This window comes from Scleropages formosus, chromosome 9, assembly GCF_900964775.1.
Source record: "Scleropages formosus chromosome 9, fSclFor1.1, whole genome shotgun sequence".
Classification (NCBI taxonomy): domain Eukaryota; kingdom Metazoa; phylum Chordata; class Actinopteri; order Osteoglossiformes; family Osteoglossidae; genus Scleropages; species Scleropages formosus.
This window is the reverse complement of record NC_041814.1, coordinates 30,493,720-30,518,912: the sequence shown is the minus strand read 5'-3', so window position 1 is coordinate 30,518,912 and position 25,193 is coordinate 30,493,720. Positions and strand designations below refer to the sequence as shown.

The 25,193-nt window shown below is 46.1% G+C and overlaps 1 protein-coding gene across 3 annotated transcripts in view; it reads left to right on the top strand.

Annotated features, from left to right (window-relative positions):
* Positions 1-17,426, top strand: part of rhpn1 (rhophilin, Rho GTPase binding protein 1) — a 30,336-nt gene extending 12,910 nt beyond the window's left edge. For 2 of the 3 annotated variants that reach the window (XM_018749180.2, XM_029255069.1), the window contains 2 exons: positions 77-235; positions 793-2,254. In XM_018749180.2, coding sequence (XP_018604696.2) covers positions 77-235; positions 793-1,008 — 375 coding nt within the window. In that variant the 3' untranslated portion in view covers positions 1,009-2,254. Of the gene's footprint in view, positions 1-76; positions 236-792; positions 2,255-17,403 lie in introns of those variants that run through there. The other variant, XR_003797922.1, reaches the window with a different exon arrangement.
* The last annotated feature ends 7,767 nt before the right edge of the window (positions 17,427-25,193 follow it).

The following is a 25,193-nucleotide window of genomic DNA, read 5'->3' as shown; positions in this document are numbered from 1 at the left end:
TTCTGTTTTACTACTTCAAGTGTTGCCTTTCCACATACTCTGGTAGGCCCAGTGTAAAACATGGTCTCTGTGACAGGAGGCAGGGCTTCGTGAAGGAGACTATATAGTGTCGGTGAATGGAGTGGACTGCAAGTGGGCCAAACACGCTGACGTGGTACATACCCTCAAAACCTACAGCGAGAGTGGCGTGGAGCTCTGTGTCATCACCCTGCTGTCCCCAGAGGTGCACGGACAGGTACTGAACCCCCCCCCGACGGACGGACGGACGGGAATCCTGTTCTTAACTCGGTGTGTTTTGTAACCCCACAGTCACTCTTGCCCCAAAACCACTCTCAGTAACACCTGAGTACATACATGGTAAATTCCGGAATGTCATCGATATAACTGTAATACAACTTAAAATGTCTTTCACAGTATTTTAATTATTTTTTAACTGGTGTACATTAGCACCTGGGATTTGTTAGAGGACGTGAGTGTGATCCCTGCTCAGTCGGTGTGGAGTTTTCATGTTCTCCCAGTATCTGCATGGGTTTACTCTGGGTGCTCTGGTTTCCTCCCACAGTCCAAAGACATGCTGTTCAGGAATGGACATGAACTGTAAACACTGTGGATATGAGTTGGGGAGGCAGACCCACTCTTCCATTCTGTTTGGGTATCTGTTGGCAGGGTGTGTCAGTGAAGACTGTATTTATGAGTGAAAAGTATGAAATTTGAAAATGAACTACAGAAAGTTTATTGTATATCGTTTCTACACACCCTGGGTTTGAACGCTCTCCCCCGCTCTGCGATCAGGTGGAGAGGAGGGCCGCAGTGCATCCCCCCGGAGGAAACAAGGAGAATGCCCTTCACCAGGCAAGCCCCACCTCCACCAAGGGGTATGGCCCCACGTCGCTCCTCACGTGGAACAGGAAGAAAGGAGGGAGTGGAGGAGCAGGCGAGGCCACCAAGAGGTTCAGTGGGACCTTGGGCCTGGGGTTCAGGACCCTGCAAGACAAGGCTGTGTGCTGAGTGTTCACACGCGTACCACCCGCACCACAGGAAGCTCTTTCACTGGAGGCAAGACAGGAGGGAGCATCGCAGTGGGCGGGGACGAGACAGGAGGAGGATGGGGGGGGTCATGACCCATCACCCCTGACCCCCTCGACTCCTGGCGAAAGCCCGAACTGAGCGTGAACACGGACGCTGCTGATAGATAAACCGGCAGGGCACAGGTCGGCTTGCTACGTTAGGTCCCTTCGAAACCACCTCCTTGCTTCCCCGTGGCTTGTCGAACCCTAAAGGTCTGTCAGGTCTGGAGACAAACATGGTGATGTTCACCCAAAGTGTGATGGAGATGTTAGAGGTTCAAGCTGCAGCACCTTCAGGTCACTTAAGCCACGTGTGGTTGATGAGGTCATCAGTTTAATTAAATGGCTCCGCCTTCATATTTGCGCTTATTCCTAGTGGCAAGGGAGATGCTTTTGTCCAAAGGGACATGCGGCAGCAGCAGACTGAGGTACGGGTCCAACCACCTGATTAATGAAGCTCAGTATGTTGTCGTAACACACACACACACACACACACACACACACACACGTTGCGGCACTTTCTTACATAAGTGGTACATGAAAGAGAATGTAGGCAGATAAAGTCAGTGGTGAGGGAATCACTTATAGGTGGTCCAGGGGGAGATGGGTTTGAAGCAGATGAGTTTGAACCCTTTCTGAACATGGGAAGGATTCAGCAGCTTTGAGGGACAAAGGGAAAAGGGCTTGAATTTCACCATACAAAGTGCAGAACACATGTGTGCTGTGTGTGGTCTCCTGAGTGGAAAAGTGTGCCTGAGGGCTGAGGGGGGTGTTGGGTCAGTAACCCATTTATGGCCCGGATAGGAAACAGCACTGGGTGGTCAGGAACCATTGGTTCAGAACACCTTGCACCCGCATCCGCAGGGGACATGTCACTGGACTGGGGACTAAGGAGTGGACAGAAATCACAGAATACTCCTGCTATTAAGGGTATGACATCAGGAGGTGGGATTCGAACCTGGTTTGACTGCAGTGCAGCAGCTCTAGCCGCTACGCCACCTGCTGGCCCACTTTAACACACACCACAGTAGAACTGAACACCAGGGGGTCTGAACGGTAACCTCTGACTCGCAGCACTTCTTCATTCTTCTCCGGTGCCATCCTGTGGATTCGAGACTTTGTTTTCACTGTAAACCCCATCGCCATAGTTACCATGTTGAGAGCAGCTGTGCCATGTCCCACCACAAACACACCTTCCTGTGTTCAGTTTGGCATTTCTCACTGTTTTGTATGTGCTAAAATGAATAAAATAGATTTAAGTAGGTTACACCTTTTGCTGTGTTCTTCACTTTGTCTCACTCTTACACACACGGAGTCAAGATGGATGGTCCCCTGAGGAGCTGGCAAGTGTGTTCTGGAGAACAAGTGACTCCCCCTCGGTGATACAGCCAGTCCCCGAGTTAATACACTTCGGATTTGGTGGACTTTCCAGGCCCGTATGAAACGTGGCCATAAGGTGGCGCTGAAAGTACGCCGATGCCTGGTCCTGCGGGGGGGGGTGACGTGACTCACTCAGACAGATCCATGAAGGAAACCATTCATTTACCACAGTACAAACCTTATACCCGTCTATCTGGATGGGTCCAAAAGAGACATGTCCCTTGAGTGCTGGGAGGAATTCAGCAGCTCTGAGGGACAGAGGGAGTTGTGCACAATGCTTCTGAACATTTACCCATCATGCTCTGTGGGATCTTAGTGTCACTGGGGTGCGTCTCCAGCACACAGAAATGCGAGGGTGTTACACATGTCCTTTGTGTGTACACAGACACACACAGAGGTGTGTATGTATCTTTCTCATTTGTGTGAGTCTGTGGCTGAAGCGGGGGGTTTCACTGATTTACTGCAGCCTCCCCCGCTCCACCAGCTGACAGCTGTGTGCATTATTCAGCATGTTCCACACGCGCTGTGCACGTGAAGGGGTGCCAGGCAAACAGGGTGTACACATCTGTCTGAAGGACATCGTACCTCTTTCTCACACACCTTGTGCAGTCACACGAACGAACTGGACCGGACCAGTGAGGCCTACAGAAGTAAAAAGAGACGGAACCATAAGGGCCACGCTGTGGTAACTCACTGCGGTAGACATGGCGACGATGCTCCCTCTACAAACGTGGGGTCAACTCAAGTGCTCAGCTTTGTTCCACCGCATCATCAGTCGAGTTGGTCCAAAACACACAAATACTTCAGAGGCACCAACTGACCTGAAACCCGCAGGAATATGGGCAGAACGCGCACACTCTGCACAGATCGAAGGGGGATCGAACCCACGTCCTCTCACACCATCCAGGTGCAGTGAGACACCGGTCAAATGTCCAGTTTTCCTTGGAGGGGGAGCCGGGAAGCCTCGCGCACGCGCCTGGCTCGTGTCTCGGATGTGGTTGGTGTCCAAGGAAGCGGGACCGTCCACCCCTCGCTCGCTCACTCGCTCACCTTCCCTTCGCTTCTCCTCCACCTTGTCCACTCATGACAGGCTGACTGCTCTCCGTTGCTGTGGCGCGATGCCGGGCGATGCTCCGCTGCCCAATCTGGACTGGTATGTTGACGCTCTTTCCATGGAACAAAAACTCTAAACACATCTCAGAAAGGTTCGTATATGTGAAATGCTTGTAACTCAGATGTTTGTAACTCGGGGACGGTGTGTATGTCACTTTCCTCCTGTACCCTTTTCTCCCGCTGATGTGTGTCTGTATGTATTTGCTTTTTCTTCAACTCTTGTGCCTGTTGCTGCCACCTACTGCTCTTCCATTGTTTGTTCTTTTTTAAAAACAAACAATAACCTGTACAGTAATATACAGTAAGGGGATCTCTGACCTGTGGGTGGAGCCATCGGAGCGGAATCCTCTCATCGGTGGAAGACCACCTGTATTTTAAACAGGGTATTCTACCATGTTTATACATTACATTGTATCCCAAAATGGAAGAGCGTGTGTGAATCTACATTTATGCGTCAGACAAACATTAATATAAATAACACGGTCGGGCAGGGGATGAGGGACCGGACTAACGACTCCTCGGCTTTTGTCTGGACTGTGCTGGTAAACGGGTTCTTTACCACGGTGCCCTGTCTAGTCGCTCTCTGAACACGGGGGTCAGATAAATACAGAGTGAAACGTTTACCCCCTCACACTGTGGTATTCTTCTGAAGCACTAAAGCCAAAGTACTTTGGGACACAGTACAACAGGATGCGGTGCTTCGAACCCACAACCTTTCAGCTCAGCAGCATGGCTCTCTAAACACTGCACCACCAGCCCTCCTGTAGCCCACAGCCATCGGTGCTCCTATTTCTATTTATTTTCAGAGCCTTTTCTTCAACCTGACATACCGTGTTAAGAGACTTACACCTATTTTACCATATATGCAGCAGGGTAATTTTTACTGTCCAATTTCAGACAGGGGCTCTAAGCACCACATCACCTGCTGCTCCCAGTGGTCATCTGGAGAAGTCACCGTTACCCCTCTATGGTACCCTGGAACACACACTTGGCGTCACACAGCGGACTGAAAGTAAACGTGGTAAACATGCGCTTCACTCCTCGATGTCGCTGTCCACGCTGCGAAGACCGTCTCGCAGTTTGCCCGCCGTCCACCCGCCCAAGGCCCCCCGCAGCCGCCACCACCACCTGCGCCTCCGTTCTCTAAGTCTCTTTGTTACAGGAGGCCCTTCCATATATATTTTATGTTGTGCTGTGGAGGCTTTTACCATGAATTATGGAGAAACTCTAAGCTCCCCATTTGCCGGACACACGTGTTATTTTTACCTTAAGGGCAGAGCGGGACTCCTGTATAATTCAGAGGATTTACGGTATGCAGCATGGGCAGCAAAGTAAATAAATAAACAAACAAATGCACATGGCAACAAGAAACACGCACATATACTGTATGCACGCACACACGGCTCTTTTTCGTTACTCCTCGGTGCTCTGCGACCCTGAAAGGGAGTGGAAGCGCTCTCCGAGGACCGCTCGGTCTTTCATTCAGCTCATGTTCGACAGCAGCGGAGCGAGAGCCTCACAGTCTACCTGGGAACGTTGGGAAAATCCAGCCTGCTGAAGAAACGCTCCTCTGGGACGCAAAACCACAACCTAGCGCTTGTCAGGATAACGACACCTACGTAGAGGATCACAGCACATGGTGTCGGACTCATTTACGGAGCTGTCAGGAGATCAGGAGAGAGGTGGCTCTCAAAGAGATGGGTTTGAGACCCGTCTTGAGTGCTGGAGGGATTCAGCAGCTCCGAGGGATGCGGGGAGCTCATTCCACCATATCGAGGACAAAACTGAGAGCCAATAGGCTTTATGACTTTGACCCTCGTGAGCGTGACCGCTGAGTTGCCAGATGAGCCGGTTCCCTCCCAGCTATGAAGTCCACAGACCTGGCGTCCCACCACCAGCCCCGTGTCAGAACCCGATACCCACGATGCTCAGGGGCAGCAGAACCCTTCACGTCCTCGGCAGCTCTCCGCAGAAAAGCAGCGCCGATACTACCCCTCCCCGCTTGCTGGGGGCCATAAATCTTTCAGTGCAAAATGTGGGGCCTCATCATTAAATCCCCACGCAGGGGATGCTGTGCGATTGGTCATGTCTGCGTTCATCTCTCTTTCAGTGCTCTACAATGTCAATAAAAGAGCCGTAAAGGACTCAAAGTGTCACCGGAGAACCTCCCTCCACTCGGGTTGTCGGACCTGCAAGACTTGCTCAAAGAACCCCCCCACAGTACTGCACTGTCACCCATACACTTCGCACTAACCCACTACTCCAGGGGCGATCAAACCAAAGGTGAGTGGGTCCAGAGTCCAGGGACAAAAAGGGTTCTTAAAAATGGGAGTAAAACTCAACACCTTCTTGCCTGTAAGCACAGGTGTAAAATACATTTGTCATGACAGAGCGCGGTAAACATTGCAGTATTTACCTTCAGTCCGTTTCAATTCGTAGAACTGACTTAAATTCCTTTGGCGCTGGTAGATCATGTGCTGTGTTAAATGTTACCTTCAGTAATTTGATAAAAACATATTTTCATCTGAGGGAAAAAAAGGCAGTAGGTGATGCAAAATTTTGGATTTAATTTTTGAATTCAGGGCCTGCAATCTGGTAAAAATCACATTTTTGCTCTGGTACAGGATAAAATGTTTCAATTTGTTGATCATTGCAGGGAAATCACACATGACCATTCGCACACGCACACACTGCAGACAGCTTAGAGTCACCAGTCCAGCTGAAACACATGCCTTTGGATTGTGGGAGGAAACCAGAGCAGCTGGAGGAAACCCACACACAGACTGGGACAGGTTTCAAACCTACGCCACATTAAAGAGGTGTGTGTGAAAAGGGAGCACTCTGTGGACACACCCAGTGTAGCACGTACAGCAGCCCCTCGCTCCACCCCTAGGGTGTTATTACTGTTTACACCATTACTTATTTATCCCCGCAGGCCGATGCGTTAACCACTGCGAGAGCTCGTCTCCATGGCCGTGCCCTCCATTCCCTCCGAGAGCAGCGCTGCATCCTGGCTCTGTCCTAGTGACCTCCACCATCGGTGTGTGTGTCTGTGTGTGTCTGTGTGTGTGTCGGTGACAGGTGCTTGTGAGATGAGAGAAGAAGGCTGCGGACTCCTAACCCCGGAAGGGCTCATCAGCTGCTCCTCGCACCAACCCGCTTCAACAGACAGAATATTCTTCACTTAAATAACCCGCAAATTGTTAGAAATCATTACAGAAAATTTTATACACTTCTGTTAATCTGAATTTCATGTCACTCTGGAGAAAAGCATTTGCTCAACAAATAAATGCAAATATGAATATATCCTTATTTATACATCTTAACTGAGAAGGGTGTGAGTTTCCTAAATAGTGCTGATCAAAGGAGATGTATTTTTATAAATGCTTTGCTAAAAAATTACATTGAGGGGGAGTAATAATGCATGTTTTGTGTGACCCTGCAGACATGACAAGTTTTCAAAAATTCAATTTATTTTTACAGGTCTGCAGAAATTTTAATTGTGTTGTCAGAAATATAAGAATTAATAGAAAGGAGCACAGTGCATTTCTGTAATTTGTTCCTTCGCCCATTTTCATCCCCACCCAATATTGGCCGTATTGCTCTGGGTAACAAAGCCCGAAAACAGGGTATTTCACGCCTCTTTACATATCCAAAGCATTTTTTGTTTATGTCATTTAAAATAATATCACTGCAGTATTAATAATAAGGGGGTGTGGTGGCGCAGTGGGTTTGGCCAGATCCTGCTCTCTGGTGGGTCTGGGGTTCGAGTCCCACTTGGGGTGCCTTGCAATGGACTGGCATCCCCTCCTGGGTGTGTCCCCTCCTGGGTGTGTCCCCTCCCCCTCGAGCTTTATGCCCTGATGCCCTGTGTTGCCGGGTTAGGCTCTGGTTCACTGTGATCCTGCTTGGGGCAAGTGATTTCAGACAGTGTGTGTGTGTATGTATTAATAATAAAAAATATATACAATAAATATAAGTTGGACGATGGAGACTTTACTGCACTGTTTTCAACATTAAATTACTGATGGTGGGGAAAAAAATTCATATCCCTATATTGACAACTTCAAAACAACTGCTAAATTTGGGCATCCACAAAAAAACAATGTTCACAAAATTTCATATTTTAAGACCACCCTGATTATCTGTAATTATCTTTTCCATTTTAAATCTGCTTTTGTCCATTTTAAGAACCTTTTCATGCTCACAAAAAAAAAAAAAGAAACTATCATGGATTCTTGTTCAAATCTTAACTCATAGGGAATCTGAAATAAATTTCTTTTTATGTAAAGGAAGAATTAAAGCAACCTTTTGGCTTGTAATTTAAAAAAAGGAACCCCAAAGGTGAGGTCTGAAGCTATGTGCTGCACACATCAGTCCAGACGAAGGCGCTATTTGCACAGGAAATGCAATCATCCAACAAAAAAATCCTAAGGAGATTTCCATTTCCATGCAATCGCATGGAAATTGAAATATCCTTAGGATTTTTTTGTTGGAAGACTGCATTTTGCAGCTCAGCTCCTGGGGACGGGACACAATTCGACCCGCGTGGCCTCCTTCACCCAGTACTCTGAGTTTTCCACTCCTTTACATTTTATTTATTTCACCCTTCCCTCCAGAGTGACTTGAAGCATTAAGCTACTGACACTATATTTCCTGTTCATAAAGCTGAGTAATTTTTACCATCTCAGTTCAGAGTAATGCCTTACTCAGGGGTACTGCATCAGGACATGGGATTCAAACCCAGGTCCATGAAGCATAAAGCAGCAGCTATAACCAGTACCCTACCTACAACCCACAAAAATAAATACAAACATTGGGGGGGGGGGGGGGGGGGGGCACACACACTATACTCATATCTAATCACATCAACAAAGAGAAACTGACTACTAACTAAGTAACTAACTACCAGTCTACCAGCTCACGGCCCACTTTCCTTTCCTTTAGCCAAAATACCACTTATGGTTTCTGCTCTCAAATTACGATTTCCTAACATCAGTTTAGGAGATTTCTCCCCCCATCAAACTTTATTAAATTCCATAAAGTTATAAAACACTTCATCACATACTCATCGCACTTCCATCAAAGTCTCTCATCACAGAAATGAGGGTGATTATTCACTCCTCTGCACACAAACCTGCCTTTCTAAATACAGAATGCAAAAAACAGGGGTAAAAAAAATTATTATTCATAATAATAATAATACTAATAAATAACCACATTGAGAATTAGAACTCTGGATTTAAAACCCTTTACCTGTAAAGGTGCTTCTAGAAATACAGTAAAACATCTGAATAATCCATAAGAAAAGTCCCAAAGTCTCATCTTAAAACGGAGCCTTCTGACATCACTCTGTCATTTTCAATTATATTAAAATACACAACAACCAGATTCTGAGATTACTGCGGTAAAAGAATAGATGTACTGTGTTGACACCTAGGAGGGCCGCCACGCCCACAAGCTCCTGAACCCCGTCTGTGCCGTGGCTGTGCTCCTGAGACGCGATCACCCCCCAAGGCGCAGCACACACTCGGCCAGCTGACAGCTGTTGGTGCGCCTGACGCACACACGTGCGCACGCACACACACACACACACACACACACACACACACACACACACATCATCCCACCACAGGGGACCTTTCTTACCTTTTACCGCACACGTGAGGGGAGATGGGCAGGTGAGCGCAGGGAATTCCTCTGCTTTGCCCTCACCTTGGCACCACGGTATTTATCCGAGGCACGCTCTCCCCCACACCAGGCACGGGTAGGACGTCTGCAGGAGGGCAAACACTCAGTCGCGGTGACGCCGTGATGATCAGCCCAAGATGACTTGTTCATATACAATTTAAACAGCCTTCGTGTGTAGCAGTCATCACGAATTCATTTCCTATCTGATGACTCTTCAGCTTCTTGCTTTGGACGAAACAAACTTCACAGAATCTGAACAAACAAACAAATGGAGAACTTTATTAATCACAAAGGAAAGTGCAGAGGCCACACACACGCACGCACGCACACATGCAGGCACACACGCACACAAACCCTGGAATCACAATAAAAATGTGGGACAGCTACTAAAGTAGTGGTTAAAGTTGGCTTTGGACCTAAAGGTTGCAGGTTTGAAACCCACCTCCAGCCGCAATACCCTCGGAAGAGGTACTAACCCTAAACTGCTGCAATAAAATAGCTCCAGCTGTATAAATGGGTAAATAACAGTAAGTATCTTAACAATATAAATCACTATAGAGAAAAGTGTCAACTAAATGAATACATGTAAATAAATACAAAACCAGATTTAGACAAGAATTAAAGAAACAAGAGGAAATCAAAAGAGAACAGACAGCTGGTTAATCCTCTCCATCATCTGCCCAAACAACAAATCTATGAGACACGTTATTACTTTGAGTCTGGCTCACGCTCGTCCCCATTTACACAGCTGGATATTTACTGCGGTACAAGCCGTAACATCAGTACTCCTAGAGTCAGCATTTCTCTGTTTGTCTCCACTCCAGTGACCTGACGGGAGACGACTGCTCGGCTTCAAACGGGACTGAAACCACTAACAGGGCTCTTGGTGTCTGGATGATAATGAATCTTGGGCTCCTTCACAGCACTGATAACCTTTACTGTTTTTGGGACAATTTGTACACATTGATGTGGTGCAAAATGAAGGTATTAATACTAATACAGACACCCCTCTACTTAAGCAAATTTGACTAACGTATAATGTGGATTTACGTAAAATAAAAGTGCTATCAGTAAATAATGCGTATGCCGGGAATACGTTGTGCAAGTCAGTGTAGCCAGACAAGGCAGGAAGCTGCATCGTCCCAGTTCCCACATGTTTCGAGCTGTGAACACATCTCCTCTCGTTAGTGTAGTGCTTTTTCCCCACATTTTTTACCCATTTCATCATTCACAATGCCCGGTGGTAAACATACACTTGAAGGAAAACAAGAACCATCTCGCAAACAAGCAGCAATTGATTTGGAGGTGAAACTGAAAATAATAAGGAAGTATGAAGGTGAACAACAATTATTGTCTATAGCCTATAGCATGGGAACCAGGTTTAGCTGTATCGACTATAAATACGATAGTGAAGGATGCTGCACGTGAAAGAACAGCTAGCATGAAAACGACAGTAATAACAAAGAAATGTCAAGGTGCAATAACTGAGATGGAAAAGTTATTCCTGTTATTCTGTCGATTGGTGGGGGAGCGTCACACGAAACTGAGGAATCCGGGACAGTTGGACCCAAGTGCAGGATCATTCGTTTGGAACTGACGGGTCTGGCGATTTCTCGTTGTTGGGGACAGGCGAAGGGTTGGTTGATCGGTGGTCGGAGTGGGAGCGAGGATCCGAGGACGTGGTCAGGGGACAAAGCGAGGGGTCGAAAACCAGAGAACGGAGACAGGAAATAAGGGATGAAGAGCAGGACATGGCGCAAGAGGACGGGTTGTCTCAAACGAGATTCCGCAAAGGTATGGGAGTTGAGGAGGGTCTTTTAAAGGGTGAGCGGTTAGTCAGGTGCTTGACTGGAGTCAGGTGCTGTCGATCGAGGTGTGGACGTGACAGCGAGGAGGGGAATCCGACATACGAAACTTTTGTCTTAAGTAAGGGGTTGAAGAACAGTCTACGTGCGCAAGTCGACGGGGGTCTGTACCTTACTCAACGATACTAAATGAGGACCAGAACTGGGACTTCCAGTGCAACCCACACATTTGTAGTGGTCCTTAAAACCTTAAACATGCCCAATTCTTGCATCATATTAATACCTTCTGGGGTAAAGGATTATGGACATTATTTTGGCAGATCTCTGTTAAGCAAATAAATGACAAGATAAGTACCTGCTCAGTCAGCACTGGCGCACCCAGGGATGTGTGCTCCCCCCACTACTCTTCTCGACTGCACCTCCAAAGACCCCTTTGTGAAGCTCGATCTCCCAGAATCTGAAGTAGGATACCGACATTGACTCCATCGTGAAAAAGGTCCAGCAGCGGATGTACTTCCTTCGCCAACTGAAGAAGTTCAACCTGCTGCCAGACCTGCTGATCCGGTTCTACTCAGCTGTCATTGAGTCTGTCCTGTGCACGGCTATAGTATAACTGTCTGCTTTGGCTCGGCTACCGAATGGGACAGAATTAGGCAACAAAGGACAGTCAAGACGGCTGAGAGGGTCATCGGTGCCCCTTCAGGTCCTGTACAAGTCCAGAATGAGGAAGCGGCTGAGCAAGATCATCACTGATCCCATACACCCCGGGCACAAACTCTTTACCCTTCTTCCCTTCGGCAGGCGTTACAGACCACTGTCCACCTGATCGACCACATACAAGAACAGTTTTTCCCTTAGGCATCACTCTCATGAACAGTTACACTCCCCTATAGTCACACTCCTGTCAGTGCAACATTATCCAACCACTTTTTGTAATTTACTTCTTATTTACATTTGTTGTATTTATACTACTATTTATACTCTTGTGTTTGTATACTCTGTAAATATGTTCTTCATTTATTCTGAAATTGTGTCAGCTGTTTGCTGTCTCTAAATACTGGAAGTGTCTCGAAACACAGCAAATTCCTTGTGTGCATCAGCACACTTGGCCAATAAAACTCATTCTGATAATGTTACCTCTCCCAAGAGCTCTCAGAAAAGGTGTACGAGCCCATCCCCCCTGGGGACACCACACCCACAGGCCGTTTAAATTATAATCTGGGATGAAATGATGCTAATGAGCTGGGATTAAAGGAGGGCTCTCTGACAGAGGATCACACACAACAGCGGTAACAAGGCGAAACCCCTGCTTTGTTTCCTTTGTGGGATTACAGCGCGGAAGGTCGGCACACTGCAGGTTCGACACATTTCCCGCTGAACTACTGACAGGTCTTACAACACAGCTGTATTACTATGTTTCCCAGTCGCTGATGGTGACTGAGACAGATACTGCCACTGCTTGGCCCACAGCCATCCCCTGGTACATAAGTATTCACAGCACTCATGTCCATCCAAACTGGGAGAAAAATAAAATCAGGCAGCACGGTGGCACAGAGCATAGCGTTACTGTCTCACAGCGCCTGGAGGGTGTAAGAGAACATGGGTTTGATCCCCACTTAGTCTGTGAGGAGTCTGCATGTTCTCCCTGTGTCTGCATAGGTTTCCTCTGGGTGCTCTGGTTTCCTCCCACAGTCCAAAGACATGCTGTTCAGGTTCACTCAGAGAGAGAGTGTGTGTGTGTTTCACTGATGTATGGATGAGTGACCCATTGTAAATAGTGTATCTAGCAGTGTAAGTCACCGCAGTGAATAAGGTGTGTGGGCTAATTACACAGGCGCAGCAGGCTTGGCCTGTGCCTGCTCTCTGGTAGGTCTGGGGTTCAAGTGTGTGTGTGTGCTAACTGCTCATTGGCAGTTGCTTTGGAGAAAAGTGTCTGTTAAATAAACATAACTGAGTATGAAGAACAAAACATTATTCTCCGATGAGTGTAAAGCAATAATTCAAATCAATTAATTTTTATTGGAATAAGTACAGCAATGGGTGAAAAATTGGGGATCTGATAACACAGCAGTTAGAGCTGCTGCCTTCATAGCCAAAGGTCATTGGTTTGAATCTCCTCCACTGCTGTAGTACCCTAATTTACACAGACACACATTGACTGAAACCGCTTGTCCTAAGTGGGGTCGCGGCAAACTGGAGCCTAACCCGGAAATACAGGGCAAAAGGCTGGAAGGGACACACCCAGGACGGGACACCAGTCCATCGAAAGGCAACCCAGGCAGGACTCAAACCCCAGACCCGCCAGCAAGCAGGCACAGGCCAAACCTGCTGCACCACCGCTGCCCCCACCCTAATTTACTCGGGTAAAATTACCCAGCTGAATGAATGAGTAAATTCACATTGTAAGTTACTTTGGAGAAAAACATTTCAGCTAAATGAACAAATACCAATGGTGTTCCAGTAAGTGTGGTGTGACGTTTCTGTCAATTAAACTTAAAGGACCCTCTTCACCACAGTTGAAGTAACCCTTAATAAATTCTACTTTTTATTTTGCGCTTGTTGTCTCAGAAAGCGCATGACTGAAATACTGAATTATGCAACACTAAATGTTCATGTAGCATTAATGTAATACAACAAGTAGGAACGAACACCCAGTTTTAAACAAACAGTGAAATATGCAGTTTTTTTTTACCGTGGTCAAACTTGGCAGCACTCATTCAATGACTGTAATTACTATTCACTACTTAAGTGATTACTTTATTACCTTTTAGTTGGATTGAAGCTTTGCTTTAAGAATCTAACGTCTTACTATTATTATTATTATTATTATTATTATTATTATTATTATTTCCGAAATCTTTGTAGTTCGTTGTGGTAGAATTACACAAAATGGCGCCACACTTTCACTTTTCCCTCCATTTGTGCTTCGTGATCAAAGCAGCTGTGGTTCGCTTCGGACTTTTAACTACAGTCCAACTACAGTAAAACTCCTCCGTTGAAAACTTCACTGAATTAACAAAAAAAAATGCATCTTTAATATAATAATCGCGAAAACACTTTATTTCAGCGAGCAGCAGCAATGAATGATGTTCCCGCTGCTTGGTTTCTGAACTGCCAGTGCCACCACCTCCTGTCCCGTTCCAGATTGCTTAATAATTCCAGAACGTCACCTTTATCAGTCTACTAAAATGACTCATTAACTTGAACCCTAAATTGTAATAAAATCGATTTTTTAAAGACGGCGATGTTTCCACTTACAGACTACGCCAAGCTACTTTCTGCGCATGCGTACAGTTACCGCAGGTCGATCGTCTGAAGACGAAACTCGTCTGAAAACGATTCACCACATAGACGTTATGGTGTATTTTGATACATAAAACCAAAACGCAATGACAGTACTTATTAAAAATTACTTAAAATTTGGTTTCCCTCCCAAATTTTGACAGGTCTAAATGAGGGGTTTATGACATGTTCTGTTTCGGAAACTCGGAGGCTTCTACTGTTCTGATGGGCTCATCATCTGTGACAGCATTCAAATCCAGCACACACACACACACACACTTCTGAAAGGGTACCCGTGTCTGTCTGAGAGCCCTTTGTTAAACAAGTGCATGCAGTTTGATATTTGAGGGTGTGCGAGCCTCAAGCGGGAGATCGGCGGCGGCGAGAAGGAAGCAGGCCGACAGCTTCATAAATACTCCATGACGAACACGTCCGGCGTGCGCGGACCTCTTCAAACCTCGCCATCATTTATTGATCGCTTTCTTTGTCACATAAAGGAGGGAATTCTCTCCCCTCTCTCGGTGATGATCGCCGCAGGACAAATCGCTGCTTGACAAGGCAAACCGCCGGCCGAGGGTGGGAGCCGTTCATGATACCTGCATCACCGGGACTGGCAAAAGCTTGGAAGCCTTCTTAGATACTCCTCAAAGAATTCGAAAGTAATAATCGTTAGCAGAGGTGTAACAAAGGAGTGGGGAACATTAACCTTGTAAAGTTCAAGCAAGTGCAGTTTGACCATCTATCTATCTATCTATCTATCTAACAGAAAATCAAGAGTTCAAAAAGTCCTTTCGCAACAAAAATGAGACACAGCGACCGCTCTGCTTCCTTTGTAACATGCGAAACCATTAGCGATGAGTTTATTTCAGCAGAATGCCTGTTCCTCGTACTGAAATATTACAGACTATGTCAGGTGTTTACCATACCGCCCGTTTACCGCACAAGTGACAGCTCTAATTCGCCGGCAGCCTGCGCAGTTACATTAATTGACGCTCCTGACACACACTCGCGAGGGACATTTTTAGAACACACTTGCGCAACAAAAAAACCTGCTTAATCCGTGGTTTTCTGAAGCATAAATTGCTGCATCGAGTCCATCTTCATCTCTGCTGCCAGTTTATGACATCCTAACGGGACACCTTGTGCACGTGCGCGCGTGTGTGTGTGTGTGTGTGTGTGTGTGTGAGGATTCCAGGCCGCAGTCTACCAGTTGTAGATCCAATACAGAGACGGGAGCACCTTGCTCATCCACACACACACACACACACACCCTGCGGTGGTGGCGTGCTGCCAACGACCGTGACGCTGCGTGGTTATTGTCCTAGTTACGATGCCACGGTCGCGTTCAGCCGCAGCACCAGGGCATCAGCAAACAGAGGCAGGCAGAGTGCAAAGGAGGAGCGGAGCAGCAGCTGGCAGGGCTGAACCTGGGGAATCCCTCTCGAACCCAAAGCTCCCACCACCAAAACGCTCTGGGCAAAGGTTAAGAAAACCTTTGATTCCAGTAAATCGCATACTTGTTCCGATCAATACGCTAATGACTGTGTTTTCAAAGAAGAAGGTGAAACTTAACACACACTCACACACTCAGAAGCAGAACAGCTCACCACACCTTACAGAGTTGCCCCAAAGCACAGATTTAGAGCGAAGGCTCGGTGATGCCTGACGGGAATATGGTGATCTGTACGAAATCTCTACGAACCCCTGGTGCGCGGGTTACACTCTTCACGTCACCGAACGGAAAACTACACAGAATAAAATGACATACAAACTGTATGTGGCAAAGTGAATAATTTCAAGGACTGGATGCAGCAGCACCACAAAGTGGCCACTCTTGGGACTTACTGACTGCAGCACAGCTAGTGATTAATATAGATACCCAAACATATAAGCAAACGCTGATCCTTCCCTACAGCCAAGTTGGACCCCTCGGTCGGCCCACTCGCATGGAGTCTAAAATAAAAAGCCTGCAGGTTCTCAGTTTTGCCCCTGACGTTGTGGAACAAACTCCCTCCGGCCTGCAGAGCTGCTGAGCCCCTCCCACATTCAAGAAGGGGCTGAAACCCACCTCTTCCAGAGCCATTTCCCTCCTGATCTCCTGACAGCTGCATAAATGAGTCCAACATCATGTGCTATGATTTTATCTGTGTCTCTTGGCGATTCCCTTTGTTTACTCTGAGTTGAACATCTCTTTGGAGAGAAACATGTAAGAACTGAGTAAATGTATGTGTAAAACACGGGAGTGGTGCTTCGATAAGAGTTGAGAAGAACGAGAATTAGAGACTCAAAGGTCGTGGCAAATAAGAGAGAAATCATCAAGTGTGCGGGTGACCTCTGAGACCCAGTGAGCACTGACTCGTCAGGAGACAGTGAGATTCTGCATGTTTTGAGTTCATGACCCAGACCCGATGAGGGTGAACCTCAATAACGAGGCTTGAGTGGCTCCATTTCAAGAGGAGGGCAAGATGCACGAACAAGAAATTGCAGAAAGGAAAGTAGGAAGAGGTGGCAGGAGGACCCCTGTGGCTTTGCTCTTCATTCTGGAGAGGGGTTTGAGCTCAAACGTCTCCGCTGTTTAGGTGTGAGTCACACACACCTGGTTTCATCACACTCTGGATTTAGTCCTCCCGTAAGGAAACCACCTGTGACCTCTGTTTGCCCCTTCCTGCCCTGCGGTTGGTCAAACTTTGAAACCGCCTTCTAACCATGAATAACGCAGCGGGGAAAAGGAATGGACCACAAATCGATCTGGTCACAAAGAAGGGTTTCGAAGGAGCGATGGTGAGCTGTGTTGCGTGTCACCGGGCAACTTTCAGCCACAATTATCTCCGCCGCTTAATTTCGGACAGCTCCCGACATCTTCATTTGTCAGGTTTGGACAACGGCTTCACCTGGTCAATACTGTGGTGAGTGGCGTGCGCCTGCCTGACCGCGGTGGTATCGACTGCGGGGAATTCTCTGTAACACAGTCAACGTGATCGGTATTGACGTGGGATTTTCATCAGGACTGAATGTGAAATGCTGAGCATCTCCCCAAGCATGCGTGTGCCCGCACAGACAGACAGACACACACACACACACACTCGTTCAGCTTTCTAATAGTGGATTTCTATCCTTTTGCGAACAGCTGATGATAAAATCTCAGCACCTTAACTCTACAGTAATAATGGACATGTATCACAGATTCATTCATCAATCATCAGTAAGCACTTGTCCAATACCAGTCCACGGTGGTCCGGAGCCTATCCTAGATGCGCAGGGTGTGAGGTAGCATACACCACGGACAGGACATAGTCCCATCACAGTGGGTCTTGAATTAGATTTATTTCCCACAGCGTGAGATGAACTGTGGTAGGAACCACACTTACCTCTAAGATGTTTTAGGGTCACACCTAACCAAGATCCAACTATTATACCTTTCATTGACATCATACCTCATATTGCTTCAAGGATGAACCGTTAACATTTATTCATTTATCTCCAAAGTGACATATAACGTTAAGCTAATTATAATGTTTTAATTATTTATACAGCGGAATAATTTTTGGGTAAATTTTCCAGTGGCACTTCAGGGTAGGTATCTTAGTCAAGAGCATTACAACGGGAGGTGGGATCCAAATGTACAACCTCTGGCTCGTAACTTCAAAACCACTTTTAGTACTAAGCCCAAATCAATAAAATCTTAAGAATAAAATCATCGCAATCTTAAAAATGCACAAGTAGCTCAGTTAAACTGTGATTCTGACACTGTGAATAATCTCTGACCTAGAGCTAATAAATAAAAAATATATTTCATTAGACTTTAAATATTTTTATTAACTTCAAGTTACATTAAAATTAAAGCTATTTTCTTAGAAACTATTGTCTAAAAATATGTGGCCTTCACACACTCTGTCTGTGTAAACCCCACTTATAATTGGTGTGATTCATGCCATAAACATATACAGCATTCCTCCTCTTGTTATTCATGACCAACACCTGCAAACACTAGTTGTAAACACTGTGGAAGTGAGTTGCACTAAAGCAGTCCCACAAATCTATTGCACAGGTGGTCCCCGGTTTATGGTGGGGTTACGTTCCGCTTGGAAGATAAACACGTTTCCATTTACAGTTATTTATTTAGCAGATGCTTTTCTCCAAAGCGGCGTACATACATAGAAAATACGTGTTCATTAAGTACATTAAGTGTGATTCTTAAGTACAGTTAGTTTCTTTCCACCATGTGAACCAATGTTCGTCACACAAGTAGCTGCAAAAAACTTTATCCGAATATATTTGATTCCTGATCACCTTCCTTCTAATATTTTTATGGAAATATATATAATAAACATTTACGTTACATTACAGGAGCAGCTGTGTAAAGGTTTATCCAAACATGATCTTAAAGTGCTAGTGCATGAACCTTTACACCTTACATGAACTTAAGAAATCCCGGGCGAACACGTGCCGTGTATATACGACACAGAAATGTAAAATGCGGCGCTGAAATGCAAGTGAAACAAAGTTTTGATTGGCTTGCAGAGGATCAGCAGGAGATGGATTTGACAGCAGTGACCTGAACCAAACACCCGGCGGTATCTATGGGTATCTTCATGTGTGTGTTGTATTACCTTCAGCGGAATCTGACTCGACGAGAACCCTCCCCCGGCATCTCCCTTTTGCCTTCTCTTGGGTTTGAGTGCCTCTCCAGATGAGATTATGAGCAGTAATGGCAGAGCAGAGGAATGCTGAGGCAGGGAGAAAAAGGAAGGGAAGCCTGATGGCTGGTCGATATTGCAGGCCTTGTTCTTGCTCACATGCACACACACACATGGACACACTTTTTTTTTAACTTTATTTTGACATTTTCCCTGTTTATGCTGGGTGAGATGAGGACACTTTCCTCTTCACACATAGGATATCCTGCACTCCCAATCACTCCATCCCTCCTACTGTCTACTCCTCTCCCATTATTAACTCACAGCTTCTCTCACTCTGCTCCACCTGTCTCATTCTCCAGTTCTCACGGTCCTTCTCTGAATCCCCATCATCGCCCGCTCTCCATCTTACGTTGTCCGTCACCTCACAGTGTCCTTCCTTTTTTCTCCGTCACCTTCCATTGTCCATTTCTAATTCTTCATTTCCCAATGTCCACACTTTAGTGCCCATCATCTCCCGCTGTCCATCTTGCATTATCCATAACCTCTTGCTGTCCATTTCTCATTGTCAATGCCTCATTCTCCATTATATCCCATCATCCATCTCTGTTTTTCTATGCTTCATCCTCCATCATCTCCCACTGTCCAAATTTAAGTTCCACCAAAAGCCTGTTATGTCAGCATAAACATTTTTTCTCTCATCCTTGCTGCACTTACACATATTGCGCCTGATTGATAACCACAAATCTTCTATGGTTATGTGTCCATGCGCTGTGCATCTCCTCACGTGCTTTGAACGTTTATTTGTAGCTCCATCCACCCTCAAGCTGAGGCACTGTCTGGAATGATTTTAGGCAGAAAGTGGTGTATTGGTTAAAGAAAGTGTAGATTAGTAGTATTTAGAAGCAGCCAGAGCTGCCAGGTGACGTGCAGTGACAGGACTGCGGGGACCAACCCTTGCTTCTGTGACATCTGCCTGCAGTAGCTGAACCATGAATTATTCACAATCACAGAGGGCTTGGCAGTGACTCTGTGCCCCCATCAGCAGTCGGCTTGCGAGGGTTCCCGGACAGCCTCGTTTAACTGAGGTGTCCTGTGGGGTGAGGGTTTCACAACCCTTTCCAACCTAAACTGTGGTGATGTCATGAATAGAGGAGGAGTTGTGGGACTCTTGTGAAAGTGAGAGGAAATTGGGACATGGGTTGCTTCTTTGTAGGTATGCCATGTGAGAGCCACACTGTGACCGGGCACTGTTTTCTCTTCCTTAGATGATAGGCACTATTGTGTTTACTCTCAGATAAGACTCAATGTCATCGTATCCTGCATGCAACACTACCACTTTACTCATCAAACCACCGGGTCAAGAAGAGTGAGGGAGAACTGTAAAGTGTAAAAGTAAAATAAAAGTAAAGTGTAAAAATGTCTATTGCTGTGTTGTATGTCAAACAGTTTTCTTCTTAAGTCATTGGAATGTTGCAGGGGCTCCGTGAAACCCAAACGGAAGGGTAACAAACTGATGGAACCCGAAGAGCAAGTGCTCTCTGACAGTGAATTGCGCTTCATACATAAGTCAAGAATATGCTGGACTCTTGTTTTTACTGGGGCTCTTCTTGCGTCATCAGCAACAAACTTGCGGATCATGTTTGTTAACATTTTTTTTAATTGTTCAAGAAGTGCACTGTATTGTATATGTGTGTGTGCTGTATGTGGTACGTATACACGAGCAGGAGTACTGTCTGAATTCCACAGTCTTGAACCCACAACCCCCAGTGCTTAAAACGGATACATACAATTCCACTTGGTGCAGCTGAGGAGTCATGTGCAGTGTAGTGGAGCATTTACTGCATTTTTACTCTGCAAATGGTAAAATTTACATCCTTCTCAGTTTATTGTCAGTAATTTCTGCTTTTGTCTCTTTGTTTCCTTTTTATCGCTCCATCTTTTCGGAGAAGCACTGCATATTTCAGCACTCACACAGCTCTCACTTGAGTACATTTTATTACCTTTGTCCATCAGGGTTTGTAGAGAAATAACTCTTCCCTAAATGCATAGAGAGAGCAGTGAGAACGGTGTAAAACACACAGAGATGGTTTGGACCCGATAGCTGCCACCTGCAGGCTCTCACAGTGTTTGGAACTGTTGTAGAAACGGTAGGGAAGAAACCGCTGCCCAGGCCTGGAAGACGATGGGGTGCGACAGCTGCCCGGCAGCATCCCGTCACCATGTCTCCGTGGTGACAATGTGGCCGTTCATCGTTCCTCTTAGTGTCAGTTCGGGAGACAGGCGTCTCAGGTGCGATAGTCGTGGGGGGCTGACTGGCAGTAGCATCCTGAACAGACATAATGTCCACATTCAGACAGACACAGAACTGCATGACAATGTATTGTAATTTTTACACACACACACACACACACACACACACACACACACACACACACACACACCACAATCATTCAGTCGGATACAGGAAGACAGATCCCATCTCTCTGCTTATCTTCCTGCCAACCAGCCAAGAGCGACAGCCCCTTCCACATGCCGTCCTTCACTGTCACCTCCGACCACCCTGTCCGCTACCCAGCATCCTCTCTGCTGTCCGGCCCATCAGTGTCTGTTCGTATCGGGTGTCAAAGACACATTCAGAGATGCTTCTCGGCCCTCGTTAATAATTAACACCCCTGAATCATCAATAATAATTCTCAGTGAGCCACTGCTGGGCTTCATTCCTCATTTGTGGCCCGCGTCCCTCTGTCCTCTCCTTCACCCGTCACTCTGTGTCTCTTTTTCTCTCTGTCCATGCTGTTGCTACCCACCCTACTGGCCTCTCATCATGGATCCCCAAAAAAATAAGTTATGATCCAAGGCGACATGATCACTCTTAACCCTAAACCACTTTAATTATGTTGATCATATGATAACAGCTTTCTGAAAAAGTGTTTGACTCCGTATTTATCTGATACTATTCTTCAAAGCAGCTTACAGTGTAAAAGGTACTTACACCGATTTACCAATTTATGCTGCAGGTTAAATTTTACTGAATTAGTTTGTGGTAAGTACCTTGTTCAAGGCACCTGAACCTGGATTTTGCTACTACATGGGAACAGCTCCAACCACTACTTATCTACTCCATCACATCCACAGCCTATATTACTATTATATTAATCTATGGTATATGACATAATTTAATGTGAAGATAAACAATTTCAGCAAGTAATTTGAGTGCAATATTTTCAATGTAGGATGGTGGTGGATACTAATGTCATTTAACTATATTTTTATACTTTTGCCCAAGGTGAATTAAACTTAATGGTTTTATTGAGTAAAAACTAATTAACAGCGGGATGATTCTTAGATGGGGGGTGTGGTGGCGCAGTGGGTTTGGCCGGGGCCTCCTGTGTGGTGGGTCTGGTGTTTGAGTCCCGCTTGGGATGCCTTCCAACAGATGGGCATCCCACCTTGGGTATGTTGCCAGGTTAGGCTCACCGCAACCCCACCCAGGAGAAGCAGTTGTGTGTGTTGTGTAATTCTTACAGTATCAATTCAGGGTAAGCAGAAAAAGAACAAATAACCAGCCAAAGGAGGGGAAAAAAAAAACCTCTGGGAGTCCAAGTGCCAGTTACTGCCCACCCTCTCTCTATGCTCTTTTCCCCTTCCATTTCTTTTGGTACAGCATTTTCAAAAGGTTGCAGGGTCCAGTCTCAAACAGCTACCTTGCTCTTATTACATCATGACATTGGTTTGAGTAGGGTGAATAGTTACTTGCACAAGTCTGGACACTAGTCCAATTCCTTAAATGCCACACCACCTGATACCCCTTGGGTGATGAGTGTTCCCATTTTTCATGTGTGTGCGTTATGGGTTGGACCCCCCCCAGAGCGAAGTGTGCCAAGTGTAAGTGGTGGTTGAGTGATATTGGCGAAATGTAGCGGGCAAAGAAAGCAAAAGATTTAGGTGTTTCCTTTAATGCTGTAAGAGCTTATTGATATTTTGATTTTGATTTTTTTTTTTGCTCTGGGGACGATGTTGCTGAGGCAGCTGCTTCTTCTGTCTTTTATGGCAAAGAGAGACACAGCTCTCTAGGGTACTTGCTTCTGTGTGCGCCTGGGGGCCCCTCTTCTCTTTGTCTCTGTGTAGCTGCCCTGCTTGTACCTGGGGCCCCAGTCAGTGTTCGGTGGCCCCTGTCTTTTATGGGGTCCCACTACAAGGCTGTGAGGGCCTCTACAGGGATCCATTCCCTCCTGGCAGAGCCAGAGCTGATGGGTCATGCCTCGGCACTCAGCCCTGCAGCTGCAGGGAGAAGCAGTGAAGCGGAACTTCGGCAGGTGGCCACGCTTCATGCTGATTGGCTGACAGCGGGCTACACAGTAAATAAATATTAGTGCTCATTTGTGCCATTAACTACCGGAAGCCTGTCGTCATGGCAGAAAGGACCCCCCCACATCACTCCCCCGCCGGCCGGTTAATTGAAGAAACTGGATAACAACCTCCTCCGGGATCAATGCTCTTTCTTCCTTCAAAGAGGCCCCAGCTGGGGAACAAGGGATGCGAGTCCTTCGCAGAGCCCCTGAGACACCCCTCATCCGCACCCCTGTCCCCAGACCTGCAGCTGAGCCCAGAATTCCCCTAAACCCCCCCATTAGTCACGGAAGAGGGATCCCAACCCCCCACAGGCGCCGTGCCGCTATTGGACTCCTGTGGGCCCTCCTACTATGGGCAGTGCGCCAGTCCCTTATTCCCAAACCCTCATGAAACTCACGCTATTTCCACTTAATTTTCTCAGGATGACGCTGCATGTGCAACTTTGTCGATATGTTATGTCTGAGGAAAATATACATTAAACTCACCCAGTTTAGAGTGGAATTACCGTTATTATTATCCATTCATTACCTGACACGTTTCTCAAAAGCAGCTTACAGTGATTTACTCATTTATTCAGCAATGCTACACAATAATTTTTTCTCTGGATAAGTACCTTGATCGAGAAAGAATTTGAGTTCATGTCCTTGAATTGACGGCATTAGTACAGAACAATCTGCTTTAGACGTCTCCATAAAAATATAAATTTTCAGAGGTGATAATAAGGCAGGAAAAGAAGTCAACAGATGTTGGTGAGACAGAGAGGTGGTAGGCTGTCTGTGACACGACAGCCTGAAGCTTGCTGGTTTAAAGCCCTGGGTGAGGCACCTCAATCCCTCCTGTGGGAGGGGGCAGGCGGGGGTGGTGGTGGCGCGGACTCCATCGATTTGATCGCAGCTATGAGTGGAAGCCCGGAGGTTAGGGATATGTAACACCTGAGGGCAGGACGGCCTCACCTGGGGCTAGTAGCAGGTTTCACATCCTGCCTGTATTGACCTCCCCACCCCATCATTACTGCCCCCCCATCGGCTTCCTCCATCATCGTGTCCGGATGCAGGTGTGCAATAACGACACATTTGTAGAGGTGGGCAGTAACGCATTACATGTTCTCTGTTACCTGACTTTAAGTCACTTTTGGGAGAAATTATACTTTTCAGAGTAGGGTTTGGCATCGATACTTTTTTACTTTTATTCAGGTACATTAGTGAAGAAAAAATGTTTTACGTTTCCATCACTCTCCTTTTGTTACTTGTGTGGCCTAGTAACACTACGTAGTATCCATTGTAAATCACTTTGGAGAAAAGCGTCTGCAAGTGAATAAATGTAAATGGAAATGTTACTTGTGAATTTTTCATATTTAATGTTTATTTAAATTTTTCTCCTTTAAACTAACTGTGAAATTCATTAGCCATTATCAGCCATCAGTCACAATCACATTGACAGTAAATCCACAGAAAAGGTCTCTCCACTATAGTTGACTTCTCTTATCAGTTCCATTGGCCAGTGTCCAACAAGTGAGACCAATCTGAATTTAGCGTTGACCAATCGGAGTTTAGAGTTGACCAATCAGAGTTTAGAGTCAACCAATCAGAGTTTAGTGTTCAGTTTTGCCCCACCTTGATGGACAATCTAGTTTGTTAATGGGCTGCGGAAGGAGAACGAGCTCATGTTCGCTCACTCAGTCACTTCCTTTAACTGTTTGTGTGAATCAGGATTGCTGGGGTTTAGAGACCATCCTGCAGGGGAAAGAAAAATGCATTTTAATAATAAATTTTATGGTAAAGTTCTAAAAATGTGTGTCAGACAATCTGGAGCTTTTACAACTTAATCCTATTCATGCACTGTTTTTGTGTCTTTGATTTTGC